This window comes from Odontomachus brunneus, unplaced genomic scaffold (assembly GCF_010583005.1).
Source record: "Odontomachus brunneus isolate Ranch 3 - 2012 unplaced genomic scaffold, Obru_v1 Obru_scaffold_036, whole genome shotgun sequence".
NCBI classification, from domain to species: domain Eukaryota; kingdom Metazoa; phylum Arthropoda; class Insecta; order Hymenoptera; family Formicidae; genus Odontomachus; species Odontomachus brunneus.
This window is the reverse complement of record NW_022639486.1, coordinates 2,243,812-2,257,572: the sequence shown is the minus strand read 5'-3', so window position 1 is coordinate 2,257,572 and position 13,761 is coordinate 2,243,812. Positions and strand designations below refer to the sequence as shown.

Here is a 13,761-nt window from a genome sequence, read left to right as displayed (position 1 = left end):
GAGAGAGAGAGAGAGAGAGAGAGAGAGAGAGAGAGAGAGAGAGAGAGAGAGAGAGAGATAGAGAGGTTGAGAAAAATTAAATTTATAAAAAATAAAATTATTTTCACACTCATAAAAAAATAATTTTATTTTTTCTACGTTCACACACACGCGAACACACACACACACACACACACACACATTACGATTCATATAATTATTTTTTTTTAAACTGTGCAAAACTCCTGAGAGACAACTTGATTTTGTGATGAATGTGGCAGATATATTCGTGTCCTTACAACAGTTATACACATTGGCCCGATATGTATCGGTTTATTCGCAAATCTTAATTGAACATTCCAAGTGTCAGACGAAAGACTCGATCGAGATTATTAGTTCTCGTTGTTGCTAGCACGCCAATTGTTAGCATTTCCGGTCGATGCCTCGAAGGGAAATTCCACGGAGTGTACGCTATAAGGAGAACTATGTGCGTAGAATTTCGTGAATTTCTCCGGGTCTGTTGTATAATCATCTTATGAGTTGCCTCGAAGAATCGATGCGCGCGGGATAACATTATTGGCCGGCACTACTTATTAAAAGTAAGTTTTTGAAGTTTCTCTTATAACTATATGTGTCTTATGTCTGTATGCGTCTCGTGAAATCCTGTACGTATATGAAGAGTGTAATAATATTTAAAAGCAGGGTGAACTCTTGGGACTTATATTGCACGAATGACCATATGATAAAGAAATCGCGTCCCTCTGATGCGAGAGCGAGCAATTAACGTCTTGTATTAAGTTAATACAATTAATATCGCAAGATGAACCTTCCCATGGCTGCGTAATCGAAATCCAGTAAGGAAACCCGATCCTATCTCCTAGTGGGATGTTGTAATGTAAGCGCTGTGAAATTTACACGGTTTGCTCCCGGTGTACAAAGCTGCATATTTTGTGTTTAGTGTTTATCAAATATCATAAGAAATTAAGATCATTCCCCGATAAAAGATCGATCAGGCAAAATAATAAAAGAAAGTAGGACGATATCTAAAAATTATATGAATTATCAACGATATTGAATGTAGTAATAACTGCCATTGACAGTGTGACACGTCGACTAACCGTTTACCCAGTAAAGCGTGGTTGTGTTCGCATTCAGTTCCGTAATGGAAATTATAAAATTATATTAATACTCATTTTCATTTCAAACTGTGTGCAGTATCGACTTTTTTTAAATATTTTTGACACTCGTATAAGCTTCCTTTTCCTCTCTCTATTATTTTAGTAGAGGTTTTAATTAACTCTCATTTTAATTAACAAACATAAATTCAATTAGAATTTACTTTAGATTTTACTTTAGAATTTACGTTAAATTGAATTTCTGCGTTGCATTGTAGTCTCTCGTATATATTTTATATTTATTTATTTTATTATTTTATATTTATTTATTTAGTCCTTATTAGAAGACATTTTCTATATTTGTTTTATACTTCCGACACTAAGAGCTGCGTCGATTTTTAGAGACAATCTCGTGACAATTTGGAGTAGCTTATTAAACGGCAAATTAAAGCTTATTAAAGATTAATTAAAGATCAAAGACACAATCGTTAGTCGTTGACTCGTCTACGATGGAAAAATCGGTCGCGGAATTGTATGCCGTCTCGAGAATGATAGTTGTAACGTAAGCATAGCAAGGGGAGGTTGCGTCAAATGGCGCTAGCGAAGCAGCATATCTTATTAGAAACAAATATTCATGTCACATACCCGGCGCCGGCTGGTGCCAAGTGTTTGACTGTTACCCTACGCCGCACGTGCGTGAGAGACCGGGCGAGCCCAGCATATCTACTCCGTGTTTCAAAGAAGTTTGAAATAATATCGAACGAATTTTTCCATTCGACCCGTAACCCCTTCCCGTCCCCGTCCCAACCCCGCAGCAAGCGTTCACCCGCGTCGAAATCCAAATAACCAAGCGCGGTTGGATGTGTCTCCGTCCACTCGCCGGACATATATTTTTAAAGTGCATTCGAGAAGACTCGTGTTTGATGCGAATATCGAAAGGTACCGTCTCGTGTTTTTCGTTCGGCGGACGCTGAATGCGAACACAGCCACGCTTTACCGAGTAAACGGTTGGTCGACGTGTCACTATTAATGGCAGTTATTATTACATCCGATATCGTCGATAATTATATAATTTTTAGATATCGTCTTACTTTATATTATTTTGCTATTCCAGTTATTTTCTGCGATATATTGAATATCGCAAGATCAGCAGATGTGTACTTTTCATTATAGATTTCTCGCCGTATTTGGAAATCGACTTTACCTCGCACCGTAAATATCGGAGCAGATACACAGGTCGAGTGATAAACGATTTTAAATATTGTACACATCGACGTATTTAGAGACGTACTGCATTATCATTATATCCATTTCACAAAGATAACAATAGCGTGCGACAGAATATGATGCGACAGAATATATCAGGTATGCATTTGTGTCGCAAATAAGCGCAAAATATCATAAAAAATATTTAAATTTTCTTGAAATCTCTTGACATTTGAAAATAACAAGATGTGACGTTTTAAGATTGTCATTTTGTCTCTCCAATTGTATCATTTCAGAAAGATTAAAAAAATTAAGATTATATTACTAAATAATCGATATAGAAATATGTGTAACATCTTATTTGTGAGTATGTGTGTGTTATAAAAGGAGGAATTAATAATATATATATAGATATCGTGACAACTTGTTCGAAGAGAATTTGTGACTAATAATCTTATGATCTATAATTTTTCTTTATTTTCTTCACAGTGAAAACAAAGCACATATATTAAATAAATAAAGCGGTTGATCGTTCGTTAATCCTGACGTGAAGAGTGCACTGTTTCGAGAGAAGAGTATCGTGAAATATTACTTACCCTGATGAAGAGCAGCAGCTCTTTCAGATTAACGAACGAAAGTTTCGGCTGGGTTCTCTCACTATCTCTCTTCACAGCTGCCGCGATTTGGAAAGAATTCACGCCCATATCTCTTTGTCGATTTGCAAAGATTCCAAGCTCTTTCTCCGCTTGACTTTACGAGCACATATATTCAATATTAAATTCCTGAAGTATATTGAATTATCAACACGTGCACTTTTGAGATAAAATGCGATGCAGCGCCTAAATATTTCGCTGGAAATGATCTGCAATCGCTTCGGCTAATTATTTATGATTTACTCCTGATCATTTATTCGTCTCGAATAAAAATAAAATGGCAAAAATAATATCGGTTTTATCAGTCGTTCGACTGATGTCTCGGCTGATGATTAGATAATTGCTTCTAATCGTATATTTAACGATCTAAGAAGATCGCGGTGAAAATAGTAATATCAATTTTATCGTTTTTCGTTATTAATGTTCAGGAGCTTCGAGGTCACCGCTCTTATTTGACTTTCTCCTCGGTGTTTCTAAATTGCTTTGAAATATTGATAGAATTTTTATAGAAGGATATCAGAATGTCGCTTCAGATACGTCTTCTACATGTTGAAAATTTTATGTCACACTTACCTTCATATCGGAGACTCGGTCGATATGCGAAAACGTCCTGCGACGATATATGTACATGCACTAAAGTTAATATCTCATATATTGAAACGTGGAGAAAAGAAAACGACAAATGAAATGCAATTAACGTGACATTTCTTTCGATTATTTACTTACGCGAGCACGATTGTGCAGTTTCGTTACACATTCCGTGCACAGTCAGTATCGATATTTAGAACGTGTCGACGCGATGTGTCCATTAATAACTATGAAGAAATAGACAAGCCGCAAATGGGTTCGTACAATGACAATGCGCAGTGTTATGTTTTATTGGCAGCTTCATATGCGACACACGAAGCTTCGTCTTTATTCCGCCATGATACTTTGGTTACAAGTATGTTCACAATTATTTACAAGGATTACTCTCTCTTTCTCTCCGAAGTCTACCTTCTTACACGACTATATTTATACAGTTTCGCTTTTTCAACGTGTCGTCGTCACGTTCTCACGACCGCGTTTTCACTCAGCCGAGGCGATCGCGCTCACGTCGCAGTCATACAAAATTATGCGAGCACTATACATCGCGCACCGGGGAAAGGAGGAGAACGCCGTCGAGAAATCATATCGAACGCCATTACGACTCCGCGATTATCGTTTATACAGGAATATAGATTAGCTCTTATACGTTTGGTATACACTGTCAACAGTCGAACAATCGGCGGCGCGGCGCGAGCGGTAAGCGCCCGTCCGGGGTAGCGCTCGCACCACCCCCGAGTTCGTTCGTGCGCGGAACGATTGTCCCATGTAACAACGCGGGGATGCAACTTCTTCTTCCTCCCTAATGTACACATCGTATCGGTCTCGACCGTGAACGAAGACAACGCGATTCGTTTAACTAGTCCGTAGTTGAACACCGATCGAGAAGCATGCAAGCGCGTCGAAAGGTTCTCCTAGAGCACATTTCCACCTCGCGAGGGGAACTTCCCTCAGGATACGCGCAGCGAGCCATGCGGGACACCTCGTATTCGCGTCAACTGAGTCGAGGAGTCTCTGTGTGTGTATGTATTATATCTTACAAAAAGTATACCTCGTGTCGACCAGAACGCAATGGGAAAGTAGTTGTTTCGTGCGCGATCAACGTCAGGAGAGACGATAGACGGTTGTCTCTAAAATTATATTCGAGAAAGCAATTACATCTTGCTCGAAGAGAAATTTGCCTGAAGTTCTTTTTAGAAAATAAGAAAACAAGCAAGCCTGCACGAAAGTCAGAATATTTAAAAAATTCAGTGCAGAAATGAAATATTTTCGACAATGCATTTCTAATCATATTGACGTAAATGGCTGCTGGAAAAAACCTCTTCCATACGGAAAAAGAAATTTGGTTGGATTAATCAAATATCTAATGAAATATGAACGAGCCAGAATTTCGTTCCAAGTTTTCCAGAATTCTGTTCAGGTTAACAAGATTCTGGTTAGCTAACTTGTGTTAACTTGGACAGAATTGGTAACTTCAGCCGGAACTGTGACTCGTTCATATTTCACCAGAGATTCGGTTAATCCAACCAAATTTCCTTTCTCATGCATGGTCGTTAAAATTGCTCGGGTTGCCGCTTCCAGCAATGATACGTCTCTACACATCGAAGACACGCCAGTAGAGTAGAAGGCAGTCTGCCGACTGATAAGGTTACTTCGTCTCTCTTGACGTTAACGCAGCGTAGACTTACGATACCGATCCTAAAGCTTAGTGGGTAAGAGGGAGGGAGCAGGGGCGGGGGATTAGATAGTCCTTAAGTGGTTGAGGAAATCATCCCTCGCATCATGCACACCGCTAACAGCATTTTCTCCCACATAGTATTCGAAGTTCCGTTTTCTCGTATTGTCTGATATTGCAGTCTGGAGGAGTATATCTGGAAGCGCAAAAGGAATGAGCCGCCGCAGGACTCGCCGAGACTGACAGTGACGTACAGCTGCCAGGTAACTGTCAGTGATAACTTCCACGGCGGGCGACTTAGGGATTTCGTGGATGTCTTGCGGCCATATCCCGCGCTACAGAAAATTCATCGGCAGCTCTCGCGTGAGAATGTTTTTCCCGTGGTACATCCATAATACATTTCACTTTCGGCGGACCGTATCCCGATACCGACCGTCGCCGAAGTTGAAGGCAAAAGTCGAAAAATAAGCGCGAAGAATCATATAATTCTGCGAGAGGCTTAGGGACAGAGAGGAGTGCTCCTACAATCCGATGTTATCCGTCATCGTCAACAATATGATCAACTACGAGGAGAGTGGTTCTCGCTTCTGCAATTTTGCATAAGCTCGTCGTGTCCGCGAGAGCGACGAGCGATTGGCGATGGAACTTCACCTATGAGAGGGATAATATGTGTCGCATTTCTTCGTTCCGACAGTCGTTTTCACAGGTCAGTGAAGTGAATTAAAACGATATCTTAGGCTTGATTAGTTTCCGAGCGACTTTAATTTAGCACGATGTTTTCCGCAGCCGATAGGTTGAAAACTATCGCAAGAGGAAGAAGCAGGGCTCAGCAGGAAGAGAGCAGGAAGAGTGAAAAATTCTAGAACGGATATTTGGATTTTTAGGCTTTTTTGCCACGGTGTTTTCGCTCGATAAGGAAGATATGATGTTATTTACGACTCAATAAGCGCAAAGAAACTAACGGCTGCAACAAGCTGCGCTTCGAAACTAAAGTAAATAAAAGTAGCGCTATGAAAAAGATAAGCGTGGATATAGCAGAACAAAAAAAAACGAACATAGTTCAGAAATCGTACGTTATATATCGACTCTTCTACGTGAAACAAAAAAATATACTTATATACGGACAATATCGGGTAAATGTAATAAGGAGGGAACTGACAAACCTTGCGCCACGTGGAAAATCGTATAGCGCGGATACAATGAGGAATATCGCGAGAACGTTACAGAGAAGAAAAACTAAATGGAAACGTGTCATCGTTTTGCAGTGCCAGCGCGCGGACCGAAAGGGACGATACGAAGAGACGATAATTCACGCAGATAAAAAGGAAGTTAGCTAATTCTCTTCGTTTCCAAGGCTTTCGGAACTTTACACCAGTTCCCGATCGACCCACTTAAGACTCATAAAACAAACTTCTCAAGCTGTTCAATTGTGTCGTAGAAAAATCCGTGAACAGCCCGGCAGTTAGAGCGTCAAACTATATCAACGCTGGCATACCAATGCGAAGACCGATTGTTCAGTATTGTCAACACGACAGAAATCCATGAGAAATATCAAAAAAAGAATCGCCGCGATCTTGACTTATTTATATCGTGATTCATAGGTATCATGACGGGAACTTTATTCTGTAACTTTGGGACGCGGGAATATTGCGGGCGCACACACACCCAAGCGAGACTTGGGTGTTGCGGAACAACATCGGCCATTCTCGCAGCGACGTGTTGAAGCGCGCGCTCCTGAAACTACATCCTTGGTCCGGCAGGTCGGAACGGAGAAACGAACCGACTGCGAGCGCGCGATAAACCAACCGCCGCGCAACCAGCGCGCATACGTAACTATCCATACCCCCTTGTATGCACCGCCTCGACGGGCTTACACGTCGTACCTCTCGGGACTTTAATAAGCGTAACCGGCAGGGATTAAGCGAACGGCCGAGAAACGGGACCGGAATCTACGGCCGGCCATACGAAGTGGCAGACGGTCGTGGACTGGCGCGAGGGGGTGCTGCAGCTGCAACTTTACAGGGACGACTTGGCGCCGTAGTTCAAACGGAACGGTAAACCCGTTTGGAAGTCGTACGAAGGAATCGTCGACGTCGTCGGGCATTGCGACGACGACGACGACGACGACGACGGTGACGGTGGCGGTGGCGGCGACGATGAAAATGGAGGCTGGAGGTGAAGATGAGAACGACGAGAGGTAGGAACTCCGGCGAGCCGTGAAATCCTCTTCACTTCGGCTCCCGCCTGGTTCGATGGAGCCGTATCTCACGCGGCCGTTCACGCCGCCTTATCCGCCCCGCGGATAATAATACCGCACAATTACTCCCGAGATGCTCGAGTTCGCGAAAGAAGGGAAATAAAATCAGCATAAAGCGAGAGAGCCGCCAAATGGCGCGGCCTCCGCGCGCGCGGGCCTTCTAATGAAAGCGCAGAGGAGGCCGTCGAGGGGTGGCAGCGGCGGAGGAAGCGGCGGCAGTGGTGGCCCTTAAATTAATTCACGATGAATTACGTCCGCGCCAGCTGCGCGGGCAGTTGTGTTTATTTATGGTGGAACTAAGATCTTCTTCGTAGTCCTTAAAGGCGGATTCGCCCTTATAATTTCTCACGGTGACCGAGAGAGAGAGAAAGAGAGAGGTGGCCCGCCTCTACGTCGTTGCCCGCGTCGGGTCCTCGAGAGGGACGATAATCGTCCTGGAACGAGGATTTCGTGCGATGAAATAAGAGGGAGCGGGCCGCGAGCGTGTCGCAAACGAGCGCGATTCGTACGGGCAGCTGGGAAAAGCTTCGCGATTTTCTCTCTCTCTCTCTCTCTCTCTCTCTCTCTCTCTCTCCGCTCCTCGCGCGCTGTTTTTCGGTCGCCGAGAGAGCGACTATTCATTGGCACTCGCGTGGACGCTTGAGGACATTTTGTGCGAACTGAGCTTTTTTGTTTTATTTTTATGACTGCCCATTTCGACGCACAGGTTGCAGAGGAAAGAGGAGAGTGACGAATGCGACACGTTGCATATTACATCGAACGCGCGATGGTCCACTGGTTAATTGAAGGGCTCCTCGCGAAAACGTTGCAAGCGACAAGTTTATCAGACGCGATGTTTCAATGGAGCAATGTGGATAGATAGTGTGGTAGGGAAGGGGGATGGAGGGGAAGTAATAGTTCCTCCGCAGTATTAACCGTCCTCTAACTCAGCAAACTACTCGTTTTATTAGACATTTCGTCGAACAAAACGTTTCGGTTGAATTGATCGTTGAATGCAACGGTTCCCTGAAAACAGCCTTTACGAGGGAGCGAATTTTAAATTTTTACAAATTTTTGTAACAAGTCCTGCTATTGGTGGTAAGAAAAATAAGACGCGAAACAATAGGATAAAAATCAAACAATCGCATTTAGATAAACAAAAGCGGTTTATGTGCAATAATAGCGATGGTTTTTCGCGCTGAAAACGGCCTTTCGTCGTTGTCGTCAGTTCAGGACTGCGAATGATCTAAAACGTGTAGCGCGGGAACTTCGTTACAGAATTTTACGGTGACTTCGTAATTCGATAAGACAGTGAAAGAGTTTACTTTCCCTTGGCGCGATTCGCGCGTGAAGGAAATTCGGCCGATACTTAAGAATAATTAAGTGTGGCCGAAGCGATCACCAGATCAAACGCATCGCGGTGTGGGGGAGGACGGGGTAGATTTTAGCAGGGCACGTGTGTACACATACGATGGCTCCTGCGAGAGCTGTCGGCGAGTCCTGATAACGAACCGCGAAGCGTGACGAGACGCAATTTCGCTCGCTATAAAAATCCAAAACCATGCGCCCGCGGGAACGCCCGATTTATTTAGGCGAGTGAATACAACACTCTGTCACAGCGAGGCTGGCGCGTGGCGAGACCGATGCGATCGATTTTATTATTCCGCGACCGTGCTGGATCCACTTTGCGGAACCGCGTCCGACGACGCAGATCCGAAAACAGAGTCGGATCGGCCAACATTTTTCACACGCCATTAACGTCGCGACGCTCGCTGTTGCGCGGCATTTAGTGTAATTAGAGAGATCGCTGCGAAAACCGGACGTCACGGTAGCGACGTCGCTACTGTGCGGTATGGTTGAATAAAGCCGATCGTAATGAAAGAATCTATCGTTACGGAACGTAAACATGCTATGGGATGGAAATATAAAAATATAATTAGTATCGCTTATATACTCTCTCAGCTTCTCTTTCTTTCTTTCTCTCTCTCTCTGTTTCTCTCTTATATTTTCTTTCTCACACACAAACACACAGCACTACATACCATACACACACACGCGTGTTTTTCTGCACATTTACCCGGAGCAACTCGCGTATCAGAAAAAGGATCGATTTATCGAACACTTATTAGTTGTTTCGCCGGAAACAAACAATCGGATATCAGAGCGGATATCAGTGCCCGATCATAGGACGCGCGATCGACGAGATTTCTCGTTGATATTCGTCGCGTTTTGATTAAATTGCTCCTAAATAACCGCAAATTGCATTTCACGCGCCACGCAGATTTCCTTAGAAACATTGTTATTGTCGCAAGTATTTTTTATGTGTATTAATTGTTGCTGGAAACATCAGCGTTGCTTTATAGTTGCTATTTTCGTTTCATATTTTTCTCGATAATTGTATTTTACGTGTCGGGGTTGTGAACAAAATAATAAGTTTAACGTCACGTTTACCACATAAAGGTTCGTGTCCCCTCGGAGATAAAAATGCACGGGCAATCAATGCATTCGCAAAAATATTCAGCTGCGTTAGCTTAAAATACCACATCAAATTTGCGAATGCGAAAATAGCGGATTCATTGTCCTGCCATTAAATTGTTCGATAGGAGGAAACGGGAAATATGTTTTGCCCGTGCGCGTAGGTCTCATTTACTATCTAAAAATGTACTGTCCTTACACGCGTTATTTATTAACTTCGTCGAATTGTACGAACAGTTTCTCCCTGTCTTACAAAGCGTACACGATCGAGATTTTTATTATTGAATTTTCGTTTCTAAGGAAAGAGAAACTTCTGTAAGTGGACACTTTCCGCTTACACACTTTAAGCTCGTATCAAGCCAAGAGTTTTATGATCTTGACGGTCGCTCTCAAAGAATAAAGTTCCCACGTAAATACCCGTTGAATATCATTCGATTTTACTTTAACCGGAGAATTCTAATATCTAAAGCCGCGCTCTTTCGAAAGTAGAACACTCGAGTTCTACCGGTCATCGAAAATCACTCACCGCCGCCTCGCCGCTATCGCGGAGTTTCTTTATCGAGGGTCGCCGATATATCCGGTGAAAGCGGAGCTCTCCGAAATAAACCTTTCTCGAAAGGTCACACTTAATTCCGCGTTGACCACCGACGAAGTTTTACTGTCGAGAGCTGTTGTGTAATCAGGGCCACGAAAAACCTTCGAGCAGCGACCCGCAAACGTGGCAAACAGCAACGTGCAAAACACGGGGGAAGGAAGAGGAAACTTCGCGCAGAAAGAAAGTAGAAGTAGAGGTGCGCGCGATCGCGCGTCCGCGATCGGGGCGTATGGCGAACACAACTTCGGGGCCGCAATCGAGATTGGTCCGGGGATTGATCGAGAGGATCCGTCAAGAGACAGACGCACGCATACACGCACGCACGCGAGGCGGCCACGCTACTTCCGAGTCGTTTAAAGCTGTCGATACTCGTTAATCGCGATACATATTCTATTACACACCGGCGATCGTATAAGGGGCTGTCTACGGGACCGTTACGCCGCTCACGCGCGATTAAGGAGCGGAACGGCGGGGGAGGAAGAATTAGGGGGTAGGTGGCACGAACGTGTTAGTTACCCTGACGTGTCAGTATGCACACATATACACGTGCAAGCGCGTGCCCGTTATATGATACACGTACATATATACATCGCGTAGACTTGCATCACGCCACCGAAACTGAAGAGTCAAGGTACACGGAGAAAATATTGTAGTAAAAATTACAAATCAACTTTTTGGATCGTACAGAATTACGATTGGAATTAGTTGCTGCAAAATATTGTTACACGTTTGACTGTTTGCTACAAAGTTATTGCAATTCTTTGAATGTTTTTTTTATATCATATACCAAGTAGATTGTCAAATCTACTAATTTCTATAATTTTCACTTACAGCACAATTCCCGTGTAGTCCAGCTTTACAAAAACATTGTGTAAAAAGAAGTGTAATGTAATTTTTATTATATTTTCCCCGTATAAAAGTACCGATGACTCGACACGTACCTAATTCTGGACGTTTTTATTGTTTTGGTCTTTAATTACCGTCCAGATTTCTTGAAGTGAGGTTTCACTCGAAAAGTGGAGTGACCACAGAGTCACCCGAATTCGAATGAGTTTTCATTCGTATAGAGTAAATCTGATCCTTTGAGTGAACATTTCTATTCGAAATTAAAAAGTAAAATTGACATATTTCATCGTCACAGAAATATATTCACTTTAATTGATCGAAATGTTCGCTCATACTCAATCCACTGTAAGTTAGAGTGAAACAGTCACTCTTGTGATTTCGAGTGACAGTATTGTCATTATTTCTTCAAGAAAATACCTCAAGTGAAGCTGTCACTTCTTATTCGTTTTGAGTGAGATTCCGCTCCAAGAAATTTCGAGAATATTTAAATTTTCGACATAGAATATATATATATATCTGTGTTTGGTTGAAAATTTAAATATTTGTATTTAAAGATTAAAGCAGTAAGAATGTTCAAAGTTAGGTTCGTATCCAGATATTAGTGCTTTTACCTTACACATTCTCTTGGTTTTTCCGAGCCGGGTGGAATGTTATCTGATGACTATCGTCACTTGGAGATGTCTTTTCTTCTTGCCCTTCGGTCTCTACCGCTCCTCGTTGTCTTCCCTCGTATTCTATCGCGTTCGTCGCTTCTTTCTTCGTGATATATTAATTATCGCGTTTATCCGAAACGTCGCTTGTCCGCCGAGATCTCAATCGATCGAGCATTCGCATGATTTCATTTGATAACGTGTATTCTACCATATGATAAAACAGAGAGAGGATTGATCATTTTTTGCATAATTTGCGAGATTTGCAACTCTGCTCGACTGACGTTGATGTTAATCTCAGTCTCGCTGAGGGCATATAAAACGGCGACATACGATGCGCCGCAAAATGAGATTACATCGCGTTACCAGAATCAATTTTGTAAAAATGAAGTAATCGGGGACATTGTCTCGAATATCGGAAGTAGTTCTGACCGAAATCATATCTCAGAATTTAATGAACGTAGCACTCACCGGTTGATTCCAGTCAGTCGATGCAATCGCTAAGTCGCAACGATCAAGATACACTCCGTATCGCGCATCCTCGTTTTCAGCCCCACCTGGCTCAGCCCTTCCACGAACTTCCGGCATTGATTAGGTCTACGAATGACGAATAAGTCACTCAAGGAAGACGATACGTCGGCGGCAGTGGTGGTGGTGGCGGTGAGACTTTTAAGCCCTCTCGAAGTTGTTTTCGTTGCGTGATGTCGTCGTAAGCTGTTGAACGCTCAACGAAGCCCGAAATTCGCGCTCGTTCCTCCTATGCGAGGACGGCTATCGAGCGTGAAATTCGAGCTTATGCTTCATTCCACGTGACTTCCTGTCGCTGATCAGCTGGAATCAAAGAGTCACGCGTTCGAAGAATAGCCCGGGATCTATCCTCAGATAAATCCTAAAGTCCGGTCAACGACGAGGCACGTCGCGAACGTATCTCTCCCTCTCAGGGCTTACTCAGCAGCCCGCAACAGAAGCAACTTCGGAGCAACTTGTGTCGTGGAGTGGAGTGTCGATAGAGTGACACGTTTCTCCAAATGTGGTTGCGCTGTCGGTGAAATCGGTGCCTTGACCCGGTCCTTGAGATTCCTCGGCTCGTTCTCGTCTCTCACCACCACCACCTTCGGCAGACGACCATCAGTGACACCAATGACGACAAGACGACGGAGAACCGTCGCGAGCAAGGGTCGGTGCCCGATTTCGCGTTAATCACTGGTCGTTTCTTGCCGCTACGGATTGCGGAGGGCGGCGTAGCGACCGACGCCGAACCCACGTGTCCGTGCACCGTGTTGTCCACTGCCAGTTGCCTGTTGTCTATCTTGTCTACCTCCGCCGAGCCGAACACCGACTCGTCCTCCTCGTCGTCGGAGGTCGTCTGCGTCTTAGCCGGCGCGGCGATATCTGCAACAGCGGGAAGAAATGCGGTTCCTGGCTAAGAGCAAGAAATAGTTTCGAACGAAGCAGCATGCGGAAATGTCTTTGCTTATTCGTAGTTACAGGAGCAAGAACCCGAGTCAAAATTTTGACCTGAGAAAATTACTCCTTCGACCTTAATGCTCCATTCAACGTCTACTTTGATACTCTGAAACCTATATCAACCTTTTTTCATTTCATTGAACTTAGCAATTTTGTCTAAAGGTCTTTTCTAAAACCTACAAGTGGTATTTCGTGCGTTTTTATCACTTGAAGATGCTGAATAAGGCTTTAGTTCCTATGATCCTTCAAAATATACAAGTGTTAATAAGTTTAGATCAA

The 13,761-nt window shown here is 43.4% G+C and overlaps 1 protein-coding gene across 1 annotated transcript in view; it reads right to left on the bottom strand.

Moving 5' to 3' along the window:
- Positions 1 to 3,841: 3,841 nt before the first annotated feature.
- The window catches only part of LOC116843883 (lachesin-like), an 80,382-nt gene continuing 70,462 nt past the window's right edge, over positions 3,842 to 13,761 (bottom strand). The window contains exon 10 of the mRNA XM_032814765.1: positions 3,842 to 13,407. Within this exon, the coding sequence (XP_032670656.1) occupies positions 13,115 to 13,407 (293 nt within the window). The 3' untranslated portion in view covers positions 3,842 to 13,114. The remainder of the gene's footprint in view (positions 13,408 to 13,761) is intronic.